The following is a 19277-nucleotide window of genomic DNA, read 5'->3' as shown; positions in this document are numbered from 1 at the left end:
GGCACTCAACCTGATTCGCTCCTGTAAGTCACATTGGATAAGAGCATCTGCATAACAACCAAACAATTTTATGTTAAATGTATTCCATTCCAGGCACCAATGTAGGCTGTCCTCAATCAACCAGCATTCAGGTTAGATGTCTGCTGTCCTTGTAAGAGTTGTGCACACTCTTGTCCGCCTCCTTTGACTTTTCCTGACATTATTATTAATTCATTATTAGTAATATTGTTATTATGCTCCAGTAGCCAATGTACTTGGAATGTTTGCCTATTCTAATGTTAATTCTGCTGGTGGAGCTGGGGGAGGAATTTATATAAAAACAATGACAGACAAAATTTGCTAAATATATTCAAGTACATTTAATTGAAAAGGAACACAATAAACAAACATATACAGTAATCCTATGGTCTTCTGAGTATTATCTTAAAAGCATTTTATTTCCTTGTTAAAAACAATACAGACCCAAAATGTTTAGCAGGCGGTAAAATAGCATTTGCTAACACAAGGTATACAACAATGTAGAAAAACATGAGCATCTTAATACATAAAAAAACATTTGAATACCAAGACCGATTTTCATAGCATAACTGATGCAACTACAAATCTATTCAAGTCAAGTTCAACCTGACCTGTGGGACTAGCTATTCTGTTAGAGAAACAAGCATCCAACATGAAAGTTAAAATCCCAGTTGGTCCTGACTTCATGTTTTGAGCTGTTTGTGCTTTCCAAATACAAAGTAATATGTTGAATTTAGATCAAACAAAACAACCAAACAGTTTGCAAAGAATATAAAGCCAGAACAGATTATAGAATTCTATGGTATCAGATTATAGTATCAGGGCATTTTCAGGATGAAGGATGCATGTTAATACAAGGTATAAACTGGGCTATTGATTGGAATCCAGTATTTGGTGAATCTTGTGATTCTCTGGTTTAAATACTCTCTCACTTAAACTACATTATCCAAACCAACCCATGTTTGCCTTTTTACCACAGCCTACATAACTTCTGTCTTACTTGTGGTTAGGAGCCCTGCTAAGCCAGATTGTTAGGTCCAAGGTATTAGGTTTCAGACAAAAGGCCAGTCATTGACAGTTATCTAAAACTGACTGGACAAGATGTCAGGGTTGTCATGGATGTTTACCAGGTAACATTGCTCAAGGTGTCCCACAGTCTGAAGAGAATGTGTGTGTGTGGGGGAGGGGGTTGACAGGTTCATTTCAGAGATGTAGGTGGAGCCTTTCACATGCAGTAACAGCAGTCCCAAGTCGGTTGGAGGCAGACTCACTAACAGCCAATAGAAAATAAAACGCGTTTTGAATAGTTTTTGCCCGTTCCAAAGAGCTCAATAACAAATACAGTGCCCTTCACCAAAGTCCTTAAAGGTTGGTCCTTAATGCTGGTTAATCACCAGAAATACAAACTATTGATAAAACTACTAATAAAGAGAATATCCATTGTCCCCACAGAGGTTTACACAATTAAAGGTACCATGTTTATAAGGACAGTCACAAGATGGATGAGAACATTAGTTCAAACAGATGTCTGTCTTCCCACATCTAACTGAAATTGCTGAATGCCACTCAATGGGTGCTGTGGGATTGGTAGGACTTAGGTGTTTTTTAATATACATTTTAGTGTTCATTCTGTACGAAATAATAATCTGAACCTGCATTCTACTCTTCAAGAATCCAGCGACCATTTCAACAATGTGCACTGGTCAACTGAACTCGAAACTGTGAGGTGGGGTACACTTCCACCAATTGAAAGCAAAACCATCATTCCATTTGATGTGTCTTGTGTATATACAGGTATTATCAATTTCCTTTTGGTCAATACTTTACTGACTGGTGATCTGGCTGGTCACAACTCTCTTCTCTGTTAACACCTTGCTGGAGGAAGAACCTGTGCCTGCACTGAGCTGGCTGGAGGAACCTTTCGATCCCACAACGCCGTTCTGAAAGCCTACACTAGAGCCTGTGGCTGGGCTCTGCTCTGCGGTGTAGAGGACTCGGTGAGAGTCGGAGAGGCCATTTCTCTGCAGTGATCCAGATGAGAACCCTGACATCCCACCCTGAATAATCTGGACTCCGCTACCCCCACCCCCCCCCTGGCCTTGCCCCTCTAGCACCAGCAGGGTCTGAGACCCCGATATGCCTGTTCGCTGTAGCGTGCCCCCCTGCTGCAGCCACGTCTGCCCCCCCTGAACAATTTGGCCCCCTTGAATCACCTGGCCCCCATGAAGCGCCTGGCCCCCTTGAATCATCTGGCCCCCTTGAAGCACCTGTCCGCCATGAAGCACCTGTCCCCCATGAAGTACCTGGCCCCCTTGAAGCACCTGGCCCCCTTGAAGCACCTGGCCCCCTTGAAGCACCTGGCCCCCTTGAAGCACCTGGCCCTCCACCAGCATCATCTGAGAACCAGGCGTGTTTCCCATCTGGATCATGCCTCCGTCCATTCCTCCAGCACCACTCCTCTCCACCAGCACCATGCCTCCGTCCCTCCTGCCGAGGGTGCCGGTCATCACCTGCTGCCCCTGAAGCACCAGGCCCTGGGCGGCGCCTGACGGAGGCCCTGTGACCATTACCATGCCTTGCATGCTGGGAATCTGTTGCTGCTCAACTATATACTGAATGGGCTGCATCATGGGCTGCATCATGGGCTGCATCATGGGCTGCATGGTGCTGTAGAACATCGGCTGCTGCTGCAGGAGGATGGTCTGACCCTGGCCTTCTACCACCCTGTCCTGCCTCACAGTAGCCGAATGATCGGAATGGGCTGACCCCTTCACCACAGTCTTCTCCACGTGTGTCACCTTGGGCGGTACCTTGGCCGGTGCCTTGGCAGGGGCGGGGGCAGGGACAGGGGCGGGGACATGGGCAGGGACAGGGAATGGGGCAGGGGCTTGAGGCGGGGCGGCTGAAACCACATTGGACACCACACTTGTCATCACTCTGCTGTCTGTTTTCGGCGTGGACACGGCGGGTCGCGGAGGCGGAGCGGCTACTTCTGTTTGGAACCTCTCCCCACGACACACTTCAGCCAGGGTCTTGAACTTCGGCCCCAGGTCGTTGAGGAACTGCAGGTCGCCGTCGTCGCCCAGGAGGCTGCCGCAGCCCAACGAGCCCGCAGGAGAACCCTGGCCCTCGTAGTTGTACACCAACAGACTGTCCTTCTGGACGTGGTGGTCGGCTCGAGACTTCTGCCAACGCAAAACACGTGACGTCATGAATAGACGCTGCATTTCTATATCCCCAGGAACATGAGTACCATGCTTGCAGTGGTACTCATGCTTGTTGTCTTCTTACCTGAGAGTAGTAATCCTCCAGTATCCTATCAGGCAGGGCCATGCCTTCATAGTCTCCTCCCCCCTCTCTGCTGTCATAGGTTGACCAGTGCTCCTTGCTCTGCTGCCCCATCATACCTCCTCCATATCCCACGTCAATGCAGCTGTCGAGTGTGTCGAATCCACGGCCAAACTCGGAGGAGGAGTTGACCAACTGACCATCGGCGATCCCAAAACCTGCCCCTACCATGCTAGCCTGTCCCATCACCGCCGAGCTGACCTGGCCCGGCGGGTTAATCAGAGGCACTTCCTGTAAGGGGTGAGAGGTTAGAGGTCAAAACAGATGGACCGCTAATCCCAAAATACACATACGTAGTTACACATGCACACACAGATACACACACACACACAGGCACACAGACACACACACATACTCACAGTCATCCTTCTTACCGTGTTCTCCCCCTGCCCCTCCGTGTGGTAGGAGATGAGGTGAGCCTTGGTGTCAAAGGGCATCTCTGCGAAGCCCCCAGGAAGCCCCCCAGCACCCCCACAATTACAGAACAACAGCAGCAGAGGGACCACTACGGGGAGAGGACCATGACAGAGGCTTAGAAGGGATTTATACAGTAAGAACAGCAACTTAAATAAAGCACACAGAGCTCTGATAGACAGAGATATGACTGCTCTATGACATAGACATCACAGAGACATGACTGCTCTACGACAGAGACATCACAGAGACATGACTGCTCTATGACAGAGATATCACAGAGTTATGACTGCTCTACGACAGAGACATCACAGAGACATGACTGCTCTACGACAGAGACATCACAGAGTTATGACTGCTCTACGACAGAGACATCACAGAGACATGACTGCTCCACGACAGAGACATCACAGAGACATAACTGCTCTACAACAGAGACATCACAGAGACATAACTGCTCTATGACAGAGACATCACAGAGACAAGACTGCTCTACGATAGACATCACAGAGATATGGGATAGATACAGCCTAAGCACAATGCAAAAGCAGCACTGATACTGAGTCTACTATACTGATTTACAAGTGCAGCAGTTGACTGACTCCTATTACTGTTTATACAGTACAATTTCCTTTACGGTTAAGTAATTAGTCAAGTATGCCAATAGCACATTCTTATCATGGCAACAACCTGAATGTATTTTTCTCTTTCTCCTGGTGGATGATGACATCATACTCACACAACAGCATCAGCAGACCAAGCACGAGCAGTCCGATCGCTGCGGGCCCAAGCGTTGACCCCATGGATCCCGCTGCTCGTCCCATGCACGTCTTCTGGTTGTCCACGCACGTGCACACCTCCACTTTGACCTTCTGCAGATCAGGACATGCCAGACCCTGCTGGTCGCGGACCTCCACAGCAATCTCATACAATCCAGGCCATAAATCGTTGTGGGATCTCAGGATGGCCGAGGTGTCTGTGGGGTCAGAGGTTATTGAACATCGCGAGGACATCCCAACTCCAATGGCCTTAAGATCATATTGAATTGCCAGCAGCACGTTTCAAAAAGGTTGGGACAGAGGCAACAAAGACTGTAAAGTTGTGTAATGCCAAAAACTAAACCTGGTGGAAAATCATACAACTAATTAGGTAAATTGGCAACCGGTTAAAAACTCTATCATGCCAAAGAAGAAAACCATATATAAACACGATCCAGAATCACCGCTGTGTTCTCTGGCACTAAGCTCATTTAAGATGGCTTGTTATCAGCCCACAGTTCAAAAGCCAGCATTTGTGACAGTGTGGGGGTACATTAGTGCACATGGCATGGGTGACTAGCACATTGGTGAAGGCACCATTAATGCTGAACAATATATACAGGTTTTGGAGGAACTTATGCTGCCATCCAGACGTCTTTTTCAGCTTATTTCAGCAAGACAATGCCAAACATTCTGCACGTATTACAACACAGTGGTAAACATGCCCCCGTCCTAGATTTTTTGAAACATGTTGCTGGTGTCAAATTCAAAATGGACATGTATTTTTCCAAAAACAATAACATTTCTCAGTTTGACATTTGATATGTTGTCTTTGTACTTTTTTCAATTCAATATATGGATAAACGATTTGGACATCATGGCATTCTCTTTTTATTAGCAAATTAACGCAATTTACCTGGGTTTTGGTTTATATACAGTAATTGCAGTATGTTTTTTTTGAACTGTCAGTGGCTTACAGTCAATGAGCTAAGCGGTTGTATGTTTTCATCCAAGGTGTTATTGATGAGTGGGACCTCACCATTCAGGTGCTCCACCGCCCACACTCCCTTTGTTCCCTCCGGGATGATGAGAAATCTGAAGGGTGCTCCGTTGGGAAACGCATCCTCATCCACTGCGGTCACAGTAACCGCGTTGGCTGTTGTACACGTGGTCTGAAGATCACTGGTCAGTTTAGGGCAGTGGTCGTTAAAGTCCTCCACCTGGATGGCTACGGTTCCTGTGGCCGTCTTAGAGGGCATGTCTGGATGGACGCAGAGAGTGTTGGTCAGCCAGTCAGCCATCAATCCCTCATTTAAATATATGCTGAGGTAGGCCTCTCTGGGATTTCAAAATCAATGTCACCCTCAGCCCGATGTCACCAAAAGTTCAGGGTTCAGACACTGCCAGCCTGGGACATAATACCGACATTCACAAATTAAAAGGGAGGTAAAGTTGAACTAGCTTACCTTGGGTTATGCACAGAACCTTAGCATAGTATGTTCCGTTGACCAGAAACGGGGACTCTCTATCAGGCTTCTTGCTGAGTTTAATATCCCCTGTGACTTCATCGATAATTAGCCAGTTGCCTGGGTCAAATCCCCGGGCATACCTACACCAGCAAGGGGGGGTTAAGGCTTTAGTACAACCAACTAATTGAAATGATGCTCATCTGATGTGTTTTTTTGTATGTGAACTGGACAAATCAGACGGGTTATTGCCAAATATGAGTGAGAGAGAAAGTCTGCACCACAGACCTGACATTTTCTGCGGGCAGCCGGGTGTCTCCGTCGATGGCGGGGTATGATGCGATGACCTTGTTGATCTTGAAGTCTGCTCCCTCTGATATGGGGATGGCCTTGACCTTGGGTTCGAAGCGTGGCCCCTCAGGCTGGTTCTTCACAGCAATCTTCACTGGATAGGTTTTCAAGGGTTTACCTGGATAACTAATAGACCATGACCCCCCACTGCTTCCCCCACTGCTTCCCCCACTGCTTCCCCCACTGCTTCCCCCACTGCTTCCCCCGCCCCCTCCTCCTCCTCCTCCTCCTCCTCCTCCTCCTCCACCTCCTCCTCCACCTCCTCCTCCTCCTCCTCCACCTCCTCCTCCTCCTCCTGATCCACCTCCACTCCCAAAGCCATCATAGGGTGGTGCTTGGTTAGTAACGACTACTCCCAGCTCAAGATCTTTGACGTCCTCATAGTCTACAGCCTGTAAGACATAAAAAATAAAACAATTAATTGCCAACTGTCTTTAAATAAAGAATGCAGGTGTTGTTAATGTGTGAGTGTCTGTCTGTGAATGATGGTATGTGTTTTTGTTCCCGTAGGTGAACAATCTATTGTTGTGCTGTTGAGCATTGAACTAACCCTAATGTGGGTGTCACAGGAATAGTGTGTGATTGAGATCACATTGCAGTGTGTCTGAATGTTTGGCCATGTAATAGAGATCACATTACAGTGTGTCTGAATGTTTGGCCATGTGATAGAGATCACATTACAGTGTGTCTGAATGTTTGGCCGTGTGATAGAGATCACATTATAGTATGTCTGAATATTTAGCCATGTGATAGGGATCACATTACAGTATGTCTGAATGTTTGACCGTGTGATAGATATCACATTACAGTATGTCTGAATGTACAGCCGTGTGATAGATATCACATTACATTATGTCTGAATATATGGCCTTGTGATAGATCACATTACAGTATGTCTAAATGTCTATGAAAGAGATCACATTACAGTATGTCTAAATATCTGTTTGTGATAAAGATTGTCGTACCTTCCTGAGCATCAGAACTCCTTCATTGGTATTTGGGTCTGTCTCAATGGTGAAGTAGCCAGCTTCGTTGCCCTTGACGATGGCATACTGAGCCACCCAGTTAGGGGTGTTCACTAAGTCCTTGTCCTCAGCCTTGAACCTCATCACCTCCACGTTTTCAGTGTTCTCCTCAATACTGCCCTCGTACTGCATCAATGAAAACAGCGGACCAGAAGAACAACATCAGACTGAACAGATATACAGACAGAGAGGTTCAAAAGAATTTTGGGTTGTTTTGGCTCTGTACTCCAGTGGTTTGGAATTGAACTGATATAATGACTGACATTATACAGTGAACTGTCAGCATTTGAAGGATATTTCATCCATGTTATGTGATGCATTTAGAAATGACTGGTCCCCCAATTGTACGGATGCCAATGTATTTGGAAAATGTTACATGTGTGTGTGAAGTAGTCCAAAGTTCCACATTTGTCAATGACTACATCAAGCTTGAGACTTTACAATCTGCAGAAGCATTTGCATTTTGTTTTGGTAATTTCTGTCAAAATTCTGTGCATAAATGAAACTAAAGATCTGGAATGACTTTTATAGTTTTTAAACAGTTCTACATAGATATGGCTGGTACCATGATGAAGGAATCATAAACCAATTGTGAATTATAATAAGTAGATTTCAGATACCTACATATCATCATAACCCAATGCTAAACACCCTTGTTGTGGTTAATGGTGGTTAATGGTGAGTGATTAGCATGTCTCATGGTTCTCTATAACTACCTCACTGTTCATTCTTTATTCATGATAACATTAAAACATTGCAACATCCTGTTTGTTATAGATGTCAATAAAGGTCATCCAAAATGACACTATTTTACATTATTCTAATTGGCACAAAATCATTGGAAAAACAACCTGAAAATATGTACAAATTCATCCGACACTTTAGTAGTCACACGATTGATGTACAGAACGTATTGCATGCTAGGGATATAGAACCAAATACCAGAAACTATTCACTACTTCAGACGGGTGACAAATTAGGAAGAAACCTGAATAAATGAGCGCAGGAACATAACGAATGAAGATGCTTCCATTACAGATGTACTGGATGATATAATAAAGCATTTACATCATATCATGCTCTCTGTGTCATGTATAAAAATGCTGAGCAGGCCCAGTTGACCTCGATTATAGAAAGTGCTGTTTAAAAGCTAAAACAAACCCCAAAATGTATTTGTCCCATACTTTGAACCTAACTGTGAGTGGATTATTAACCAGAGGCAGTATCAATCATCTCGTATTCGGAGTGCTGATCTAGCATCAGGTCCCATCTGTCCATGTATTGACCCAAAGGACATACCACATCTTTCTCCAGAGTAGGAGGGTTGTCGTTCACATCCAGGAGGTTGACTTTAATTGTACCGATGCCAGTGTTGCCCATTGGACTACCGTCCAGATCTGTACCTTTCACTGTTAGGACGTACGAGTCATATATCTGGAAAACAAAATATTAAATGTCGAAGTAGTTATTAAAGCTGCATTTCACTTTATTTTTTACTTTATATAAGGTGTTTTCCATGCACTTTCCTGATCATGCAGGATTTGCTATACATCCATAATTCAGTTTTGATTCAGTTTTCTTTAGCCATTAACATTAGCTAACAATTAATAGAATATATCAGGGTGTTTGATTATGTTTTTAAAACAAATCTCCACATCACCTGAAATCAACTCTACATTTGGCTTAAAGGTGATGCTCACATGCCTTCATTATTTTCATTGATTATAACGGTTGTTTAAAAAAAATACTGAACCAGGGTTTAATGGTTCTGTAGGCCCATTGATGTATTTCATGTTGAGGAACCACCAAACACTAAGTTGGAGAATGTTAATTTCTCCTTTAGGTGTGCTATGATGAATCACACATTATGATGTAGACACTGGCTGTGCACCAGTCTGTGTCACTACTGTGTAGTTACTACCCCCCTGTGGTAAATAAGAGCCTCATACGCTTGTCGCATTGGGATACGGACTGAATGACGCTGTTTCCAAATGAATTTCTATCAACGATCAGATCAGTATATCTTCATCTACCGGGAGAGTTCTTCTAACTCTTCATCCATACCTCTCTGTCGAGTGTGGACTGTTTGACTCTGAGGGTTCCGTCTTTTTGAATGTAGAACATGTCTCCTGGAGGCTTCTGATCAACCAGGCTGTAGGCAATCATAGAGTTGCGATTTCCTGGCTCATCGGCATCTGTTGCAACCACCTTCGTGACTACAGTGTCTACAGATGCAGAGGAAAACAGTTGTCAAGGGCCTTCCAGATGTCACACTATTTTTCAGTACCAAGCCGAACATCTCTCAGTCTAGGTTCAAGCTTTAACTTGTTTTTTGGCACGGGTAATGTTGATTTCATTGGAAAAATGCTCATTGTAACAACACTGACTGTTTTCTAAGCAAAGTTGACATAATTTTAAATTGAGTTGTTAGCCAAAGCAGGATATTGTTCAATTGCAGGTTCTGGATTTATCAACAGACACTTGCCTGGTGGGCTGAGTTCATACACGTTTGCTGGCTCCATATGATCAAAAACAGGAGGGTTGTCATTCTCATCAACGACCTGGATCCGCAAGTCAATGTCCTTTTCTGCTTCTCTACCATCCTTGTACATAGCAATGCCTGACAACTAAAAAAAAACAACACTTTAGTCATTGAGCAAACATTCTTATCCGAGGCATCTTACTATTACTGCAATCATATTAAAGATTTCCAGTGGTGTCAAGTACATTTTCCCTCAACAGATTATCTATCACCATGTTAATGCGCTGATGATGATCTTCATCATCATGACCACTGTTCAGTTTCTTTCCCATTCTTATCAAATTCTCCCCATTTAACAGTTCATATAAAAGTTCTGATTGATTTAAGATTTTTGCCAGTATTTAGTATTCTCTATCTTCTGTCGTATTAAGTCAATTTTTACAATGTATACTTTATTTGATTGAGGGGAAACAGTGGTAAAACTTTTACATTTTTATTGTAAAATCATTAATGGAAATGTTATACTGTTTTTGTTTTTATATTTATCCCACTTCCTCATCCCTGTAACTATTCCCAAGCAGTTGCTGAACATTTCAAAGTGTTTTCAGTCTTAACTAATATAAAAAGGAATGCATAAACAATAGAAGCTCACATTGTACTGGGCGATAGCCTCCCGGTCCAGGAGTCCAGTGACCCGCACATAGCCATTGTCTGGGTTTACTACGAACAGGTTAAAGGGGTATTGAGATGCTCCTACCCCTTTTAGAAAGTACTGTACATTACCATTCCCATCATCTGTATCAGATCGGATCTTAAACATAGAGAGATAGAGGCCAGATGTTAGGAACATACAGTCACACACAGTGTGGCACCCACATATACACACACGTCTTTCTTTCTTTGTAGGAACCTGAACCCTAACCTTGATCCCAAAATTATTCATTTTCTCTGTTCCTTAGCTTGAAACCTAAACCTAATCTCAATAACCCTCAATACATTTTGACCCCTAAACTTAACCTGGCCCTAACGCCTAAACCTAAAAACTAACACTATGCCAAACACTAACACTATTCAGGAAAACCAGATTCTTCCTCCGTGGGGGCTGCATTGAGGGGACCTATAAGTCTTTCACTGTGGGAACACCAGGTCCCCACATGTACATATAGATGTGGATCACTCAAACACACACAAACACACACACTACACACATGAAAGCAGATTCACTTTAGTAACCAATGTCTTTTCATTCAAGTGTCACTGGGGAGACTGTCGATGCTGGTTAGTGTGTTACCCTGGCAATGTAGTCTTTCTTAGTGTAGTCTTGGTTTTCAGTTAGTTTCTGTGGAGGGATGATCCATTCCCTTTTGTGTCTCTTTAGCCCGGCCGAGCCACGTGCCCCCACCACAGCCACAGACACTAGAACCTGCTTGGACCAAAATGATATAAGTCAATGGCTGCCACAAAACAAAAATGTACCATTGATCACTGTCATGGATAAGTCACGTTAGCATCCACAGAAATCCCAATAACCTCAAACTATGTACAGACCCCCCACATCATACAGTAAAACAAACAGTTATTAGGAGGATGTCCCCAAAACATCACAAGGCTGTGTCATTGTCCCCTGGATGTCAATTGGATATTCTGTTCTGAGACTATCAATGTGTCTAGAACATACTGTCTCATTTCTGCTCCTTCTCAAACCGTTGTAATTCTGTCCCCTCCAGCCTAAAGTAAAAAGACCAGACACAACTATACTTAATGGTGGGGGATTTGGCTGCGCACCCCTTCTTTCTCACCTTTTATTTGTCAAGGGGAGAGGAATGGAGGAAGGGAGGAAAAAGAAGCATGAGACAGCGAGAGAGAGAGAGAGAGAGAGAGAGAGAGAGAGAGAGAGACGTAAATAGAGATTGTTTAAGAATGTTCTAGAAGTTTGGAAACATAGCTATGGATACAGATGATCAAAATTAAAGAACAGGCATCAAAAGTGGTTTGGGGGAAGTACAGACCCAACTATATCGAAGGCAAGATGGTGGATGTTACTGAAAGTATATGGGGACTCCCTCCACTATAAAGACTGAACCACCATTATCTGCGAACACTGTCAATTAACTGCATTTATCCCACAGAACGGTCCAGTTCACCATGAAACTACACATGCTACTGTAACTTAATAAGTCATCAAACCAATGTAAGTACTGTGGTATGACCGTGACAGCAGCGAGGCTGTGTCTACACTACGGACCCACCGAGCCAACCACTCCCAAGTAAAGAACAGTTATTGAAGTTAAGCTGTAAGGAGGAGTATAAAGCTTGATATGGAAGTATGAGGACATGTTGTAACAAAAGACGAGTCAGGTCTGCTTGCAAACCTGTAAATAAACTTAAGAGACAAAGGCTGTACATCACATTGTCCTAGACATTTAGAACATAGCAGGCCAGCATTTGTGTGAACTGCCCTTGGCCAGTCCATTTTTGGGCTGGTGGGTGGAATAACCAACAGACTTTGACAGCCCACCTTTCACACGAATATTTGTTTCTCTATTTCAATTTGCAAGGTTAGGCACATTTTCTTATATCTCTCAGCTGCTGTTCATAGACCCAAAGGGTTCTTTGCATCAACTTCCCAAAACGTATTTAGTCCTATTTCCAAACCCCTTTCAAGCAGCGATTCACCCGATTCTGAAGGTAAAACGTGATTTGATTAAATACCAAAAAATGTGTATACATCACATTTTGTTGGCCCAAGCAAGACCACCGTCCACAGACATTATTTTAAAAACATAGTTATTTTTGAATAATTCAATGTTATTGTAGTTGCGCTACCTTAATTAGCCTAAGTTATCACTAAAGTTATTATGCCACCTGAAATGTGTGGTAAAACTATTCTAAGGTAATTGTTTGCCTACTATAGTATATATATACTACATTTTTGGCTACACAATTATCTTATTGAGGTTGAGTATATATTAGCCTAACCTCAATAAGATAATTGTGTAGCCAAAAATGGCTTATAAGCTTGCAGGTCAACACAACTTATTTTATCTATAGACTGATCAGTGGCCTTTTGCGTATCTGGACCAGTAGGCAAGACATTTCGATCGAGTTAGCTATTGTGGCTCCACATTTAGGCTACAACTGTTATTAATCAACTATTACGTGCTTTTAAGGCCTATTACGTGCTTTCTCTGTAAAGCACTCTGTGACAACTGCTGTTGTAAAAAGTGCTTTATGAATACATTTGATTGATTTGATTGATTGATTTTAAAAGTGGCCTACATCACATTAAAAAATAATACTTTTACTATTGGCTGCATATGACGGAAAATACATGAATATATTTTACAACAAGCCTACGACTGCTGTATCCTTCACCCAAACATATCGGTATTCAGTAATGCAATTGCTCATCCAAAAACATTCCACGACTCGCAACGTCAAAATGCACTAACTTACCGTTAAAGCAAACAGCAAAAGAGCAGCAGCCGGTAAAGAAACCCGACTCATGACCAGATGAGTGTCCCAATATCCTAACAACTTAGGTAGAATTCAAAGTCCACAGGCGGTCATCGGCGTTACCATCCGAATGGACTTCTTGATGTTATGTTACTGTGACAAAAAGGTTGTTCGCCCGTAGTCTCTTTTCTGTATCCACACCCTCACCTCACAAGGGTTAAGAGGAAGTCTCAACTCTCATTGCGTACGTGCGTGTGCGTGTGTGTGTGAGAGTCAGAAAAAGAGTTGGAGCGATTTGATCGTCCGTTACTGATTATTATTTTCACACTTTAACCTGTCCATTTATTTTATTATAAATCACTTTTAATAACGCTCTATTGTAACATAATTCTTTTGGCAATATGTTTGAAATCTCATACCAATAAAGCAAATATAAACAAAGCGTTTTAATTCAGAAATAGAAAACGAGAGAGAAAGACAGGCGTAAACAGTTAAATTACTTACTCTAAATGACATGACACCAGCAATGCTTTTTTGTTTAGCTGCACTTTTATTAAGGCTATTTGTTGCTCTGTTGATTTGTATGGTCTCCCTGTCATGGTGCGGTGAGCAGCAGCGCCACCGTGCCATGTTTTCACAAGTTCCCATATTCTCACGAACACATCCCGGACTGTCACATGTTTTCAATCTTCCACACCAGGTCCCAATCTAGCTCGTTTGTATGTGTATATATGTTTCCCCTCTGCTCCCCACATTGTGGCTCATTGTGCTTGTCATGTTTGGATGTCGTGTATGTTGCCGTTATTGTAAGTACTTGTGTTATTTCATATTGTCGTTTTTTGCTGCTTTAGTCAGCCCTTTACTTTGTGTGTTTTGTGCTCGGTGTTTGTTTATTTCTTATCAATTAAAGAATCCACACCGACTACCCCTGCCTGCACCTGGTTCCTTGTCCATGCAACACTGCACTACACCACCGTTTGTGACACTCCCCTTTTCAACCTGTGTTATCTTGTAATACTGTGCTTCATCATTAGTTCAGACATTTAAGTCATTTAGCCGATACTCTCATCCGGAGAAACCTTTTTATTATGTATATTTTAATATACCTGTATGGGAAAACTCAGTAGTAGTAAGTATCCTTTCTCATTGCTTGGGATGTTATGATCTGTGAAAGTAAGAAGTGTACACATAACGTAGACATAATATGGAATAAAACAAATATGCCAAGGAAATCACAACACCAGTTTATTGAGGTTCACTGTGAATAGTTGTTGTGTGAAGAGCATGCCGTTGCCTATATGCCCACATCAGAGGTGAATGTTTGTGATCACATTCAGGTAAGGTGACAAAAAGAGTGAGGACTGAGGAGCACCTTGATGTATTGCACTGCTTTAGGATGTGAGTGATGTGATTGTAGATAACGTCTACTGAATGTTTGTGGCCCAAAGGTACTGTTCCAAACATTCACATTCACACACACATGCTTTCTTAGCTGTAGGGGCACAAAAAAATTATACTTTTACTAATACTAACCCTACACCTAACATTAAACCTAACCTTTACCTTAACTTAACCTAAACTGTAGACGGACTCTTAGAACCCTACTACATTTTTTTAAAACAACCCTAACTTTTACTTTATTAATAAACTAACATTTATGCTTAAACGTAATCTAACCTTAATGCTAAATCCTAACCCTAACTGGCAATGCCTAACCCTAATCTTAACCTTAACCTCATTAACCTATGCATACAGTTAACCTAACCCCTAACTCTAAAACATACCTTCTATACCTAAAACAAACACTAATTCTAACACAAACCCCAATAAGCCTAAATGTGACCCCTAAGCTGGAATGACCTTTTTCCTTGTCTGTATTTTGGCCCTTACTTGCACCAAGCCTTTCCAATGAACCTCAAGCCTTTCTCAGTGCATGACATTATATTTCAGTGTTTTGTATTTTATGTTTTGAAACTTGTGCTGCTTTATACCAGGCCGTTCTAGGAGAAGAGATGTTTTATTTAAATGAAAATTACCTGGAAAATTAAAGGTTAAATAAATCCAAAACATTTTGGGGGGCCTCCCTGGAGTCAAAGGTGGCCTTCCTTAATGACAATTCATTGCTGGCCATCACATTCTACTGTGTAGCTAGTTGACAAGTGGCTAGTGCATATTGGCCCCGACTGCATCATCAGTAGGGATTGTTGGATATTATCACACCATAGTGACTCCCTTCTGACTGTCATTTGCAGATGGGCTTTGAATGTCAAACATTCTTTCCTCGTCTACGAAAATGTGTTGCAGAAATACAAATGAAACCGCAAAAAATATTTTTTGCCATTTTAATTTCCCAGTAAACAGTTGTTACCTCTATCAGTATTTAAGTCTTTTTGTTGTCTTTTTTTTCTTTTTTTTGCCAATGCCATTTCAGTAAGAGCCAGAAGAACGCTTTAATTCACTTGATTTGGAATGCTGCTGGAAGTGCTATGCTTTTAAAAGAGGGAATTAAAAAAAATACTAAACAATGGCATGATATATATTTTTTTATATATATTTTTTTACATATTCCACTTTGGAAAATGCATTGCGCAACGAGACTTATACCTAGGTCGTATTTCTTACGTTTCAGGTATCCAGTAAATAAAATAACCATAAGAAAATCACCCATCCAACTCTCCCCTACAACCACACTTTCTAGTTGAGGGTGTGGTTGAGGGTGTGGTCACTGGGGATAGTTGGATGAATGAGTCATGCTACAAACCCCTGAGAGGGAGTGAGAGAGAGAGTGAGGTGAAAGAGGCCCAGGTAGACTGGCAGAGCAAGAGTGGACTGGCATGGTTGAGAAAGGGCAATTTAGCGAGAGAAAGAGCCGCTGTGCAACCAAGAGAGAATGGAAAGAGGAAAGAGAGAGATGAAAAGAGTGATGTGCTGAACCGGGCCATAGAAGGGGAGAGTGGAGAGGAAGAGCAACAGAACCTGTCTTTCTGGAAGCGCTCCACCCCATCCACCTTAGATATAAACAGACAAACAAACCCTGTACGAGCATGTCACACACATACACTCACACATGCAGGGAGACCCGCTCCAACATGTTCAATGGAACTTATCGACAGAGGAGTGTGGGTTATCCAAAGTATTCTTTCTTTCATTTTCACCATTAGCAATACATTGAGTGAAAGGTTCATTCAGGCGTCAGTCTTCAAGAGAGCATTCAATATAATATTGGGACTCTTGCCAAAAATGAAAACAGTACATAGATTTCTCAAAATGTTCGTTACAGCATTGGAGCCCATTGTGGGCATGTGGGTATATTCATGATATTCTTTATTTTGCGACTGCTTCAGAGATTTCCTGCATTTAAGTTTGAAAATATTTCATATATGATTTATGAATTTCTGTCAGAAGATTTTAGTGAGAACAGATGGGCCAGAAAAGAGGCAGAGCCATGCCTGTGGAGGCTCCTGTGTTGGGACAGAGAGGAGTCGGCATGTCACTGGTAGTTCCACTGTTGCCTAGGTAAGGGATTTCGTACACTAATAGCTAGGTAATTGTAACAACGTGTCATTGGAGAAGAGCTTATAACTTGTTTATAGAACAGGTTGGTAGAGGGTGGTTTCATTCGACATTCCACACACTCCCTCTTACTCCACCCTATTTACTCCTCCCTCTCTCTGCTCTCTCTTTCCCTCCCCTCTTTGTTAACTCCCCTCCCTTTCTCTCTCTCTCTCTCTCTCTCTGCTCTCCTAGGTTTGAAACACAACACTCTTGTCATGGTAACTAGTGTTTGTGTAAGACAAGCTGAGGTCAGGACAGCCACTGAGACAAACATGAAGAGAGGCTTGTGTTCAGGCTCCCCCTAGTCTTTACCGTGTGCTGAAAAGTTCTGTTGTCAGTGTGAAATGGCCCAGTAGAATACACACTGAGAAGGCATTCTCCGAGCACTAGTCTTCATCCTAAACGCCACCTTATTCCCTACATAGTGTACTACTTTGGATCAGGGCCTATAGGACTCTAGTGCAGAGCTAAGGTTCTGCTATACACTTGACACTATGGTGGGAGTGATCCCAACGCCAGTTGATGCATCGCTGAGCCAATGCCCACTCTGGTTCCCTGGCTGAAATAGCTATGGTTCGTTTTGTAATGTCCGTCAAACAGGACGTCATATAGGGCCCGACATTTACATATTCCGTTTACTTTTCAGTCGTTTTGCACATGCTCATATCCAGAGCAATGAACAGTTTGTGCGTACATTTGAAATGAGCGAGGCAATTATTAATTAGCTATTGGCAAGTTCAGTGCTGGAAAGAAGACAGTAAAAATAATAAAAAGAAAACCTAAAATGTTAACAAAAAACAATATAGGTAAATATTATGTATATTTTGACAGGGAGACACACATTGATGAGGGCTCTGGAGGACGTTTTATTTATAAAAAACAGGACCAAGGGGGGAAAACTCACAAATGAAATGCAAACCGCTGATGCTGGGTGATTTGGTGTGGCCTTGTGGTGGTTCATTTGGAGTGGGTTTGGTTGAAAAACTGGCCAGCCTGGCTGTTTTATGCCTTCTATGGCTCCCACATCGCTTAGACAGAGCAGCAGTCAGGGCAGCATTGGGTATTGTCCCACTTTTCTTGCCTTCTTTTTGTAATGGGGAAAGGCAGTGAATGTTCTAGACCCTGCCTACAGTAAGTAATGGACTTGGCTTATAAAGGTAGTTCCGTATCTGCATGCATTGTCAATATACAGCTCTGGAATAAATTAAGAGACCACTGCACCTTTTCTTTCCTTTCCAAAATGTCAAAAATTAAGGTTTTGAGTGGGGAACAGAAGGATTAAAATTAAAAGACCACTACAAATTGAAAACTTCTGTTCCTCACTCAAAACTTCCCTTTACAACTTTTTTGGAAAGGAAAGAAAAAGGTGCAGTGGTCTCTTAATTATTTCTGGAGCTGTATGATAATTCCTACTAGAAAATAGTTGCTTATGTTGGTGTTTGTTCCTTTTAAAACTATGAATGATACCTGCAGGCTGGTAAAAGAACAAACAATAACTTGAGGAACCATGTGCAAGTAGAAATGATGTGTGTTGGTTTATAATTCTGTGTTTTATAACTGATTATGCTTTCTTACATTTTATTTGGTACAGATGCAAGCTAGTTGTTTGTCTCAGAAGTTCTACCAGGTTCATGTTGAACCTGGTCAGATGTAATTAACTTTTTATGGATCAGGTACGTGTAGGGATTCAGCCATTCATTCTCCGTACCCACCCTGTTAGACAGCAGTGAGCGCTTTGTTGTTCTACAAGAAGGGAGATTCTGGCTGGTCTATACAGGGCCTTCATGGTTGTGGTGTAGTTGTTCTTGATATGAAAGAAATCCACAGTGAGATAATCATCCTCATGTGTTTCTTATTCATCCAGGTCCAGTATTATTCACACTGTATTATTCACGCAGGTATTATGTATTCTCACAGCTATTAGAGACAGACACACCTTGTCAATTAAAAGTGACTGATCTGGGATGAGACAGAACAGGTGACTCACCTCAGAGCTGTTGATCATGAATCAGATGTGTTTACATGAACGTACCTTTTGTTCCATCCTATGCACTCACAGAGCTGTTACCGTGGGGTCAGAGCGTGAAGACATCTCTGACCAATGTAAATACGGAATGTTTGTAATGATGAGGATGGAGGTAAGGTTTGTGAAAGCGGCTGATGAGTAGGGAGTTTTGGGCGGGACATTCACACATTTTGTTCCTTTGTCTCCTGTCCCCCAACAAAACAATAATGTCCTGAAATGTAATAAAATAACATTGTTACTTAATAGTATTCAGTCACACTAATTCACATTACCGCATCATCATCATCATCATCATCATCTTCTTCCGCTTCATCCGGGGCCGGGTCGCGGGGGCAGCAGTCTAAGCAGGGATGCCCAGACTTCCCTCTCCCCAGACAC

The 19277-nt window shown here is 42.5% G+C and overlaps 1 protein-coding gene across 1 annotated transcript; it reads right to left on the bottom strand.

Moving 5' to 3' along the window:
* Positions 1–374: 374 nt before the first annotated feature.
* dsg2.1 (desmoglein 2, tandem duplicate 1) lies at positions 375–13510 on the bottom strand. Its single transcript, XM_034293854.1, has 15 exons — positions 13319–13510; positions 11154–11285; positions 10515–10673; positions 9866–10007; positions 9445–9605; positions 8680–8814; positions 7321–7506; positions 6636–6747; positions 6293–6581; positions 6005–6147; positions 5578–5799; positions 4520–4756; positions 3741–3871; positions 3310–3597; positions 375–3203 (listed from the first exon to the last, which is right to left on the bottom strand). Exons 1-15 carry the CDS (start codon positions 13367–13369, stop codon positions 1842–1844), a joined length of 3750 nt encoding a protein of 1249 aa, XP_034149745.1. The 5' UTR covers positions 13370–13510; the 3' UTR covers positions 375–1841.
* Positions 13511–19277: the final 5767 nt, after the last annotated feature.

This window comes from Esox lucius, chromosome 8 (assembly GCF_011004845.1).
Source record: "Esox lucius isolate fEsoLuc1 chromosome 8, fEsoLuc1.pri, whole genome shotgun sequence".
NCBI lineage: Eukaryota > Metazoa > Chordata > Actinopteri > Esociformes > Esocidae > Esox > Esox lucius.
Note: the sequence above shows the minus strand (reverse complement) of the source record. Positions and strands in the feature narration are given on the sequence as shown.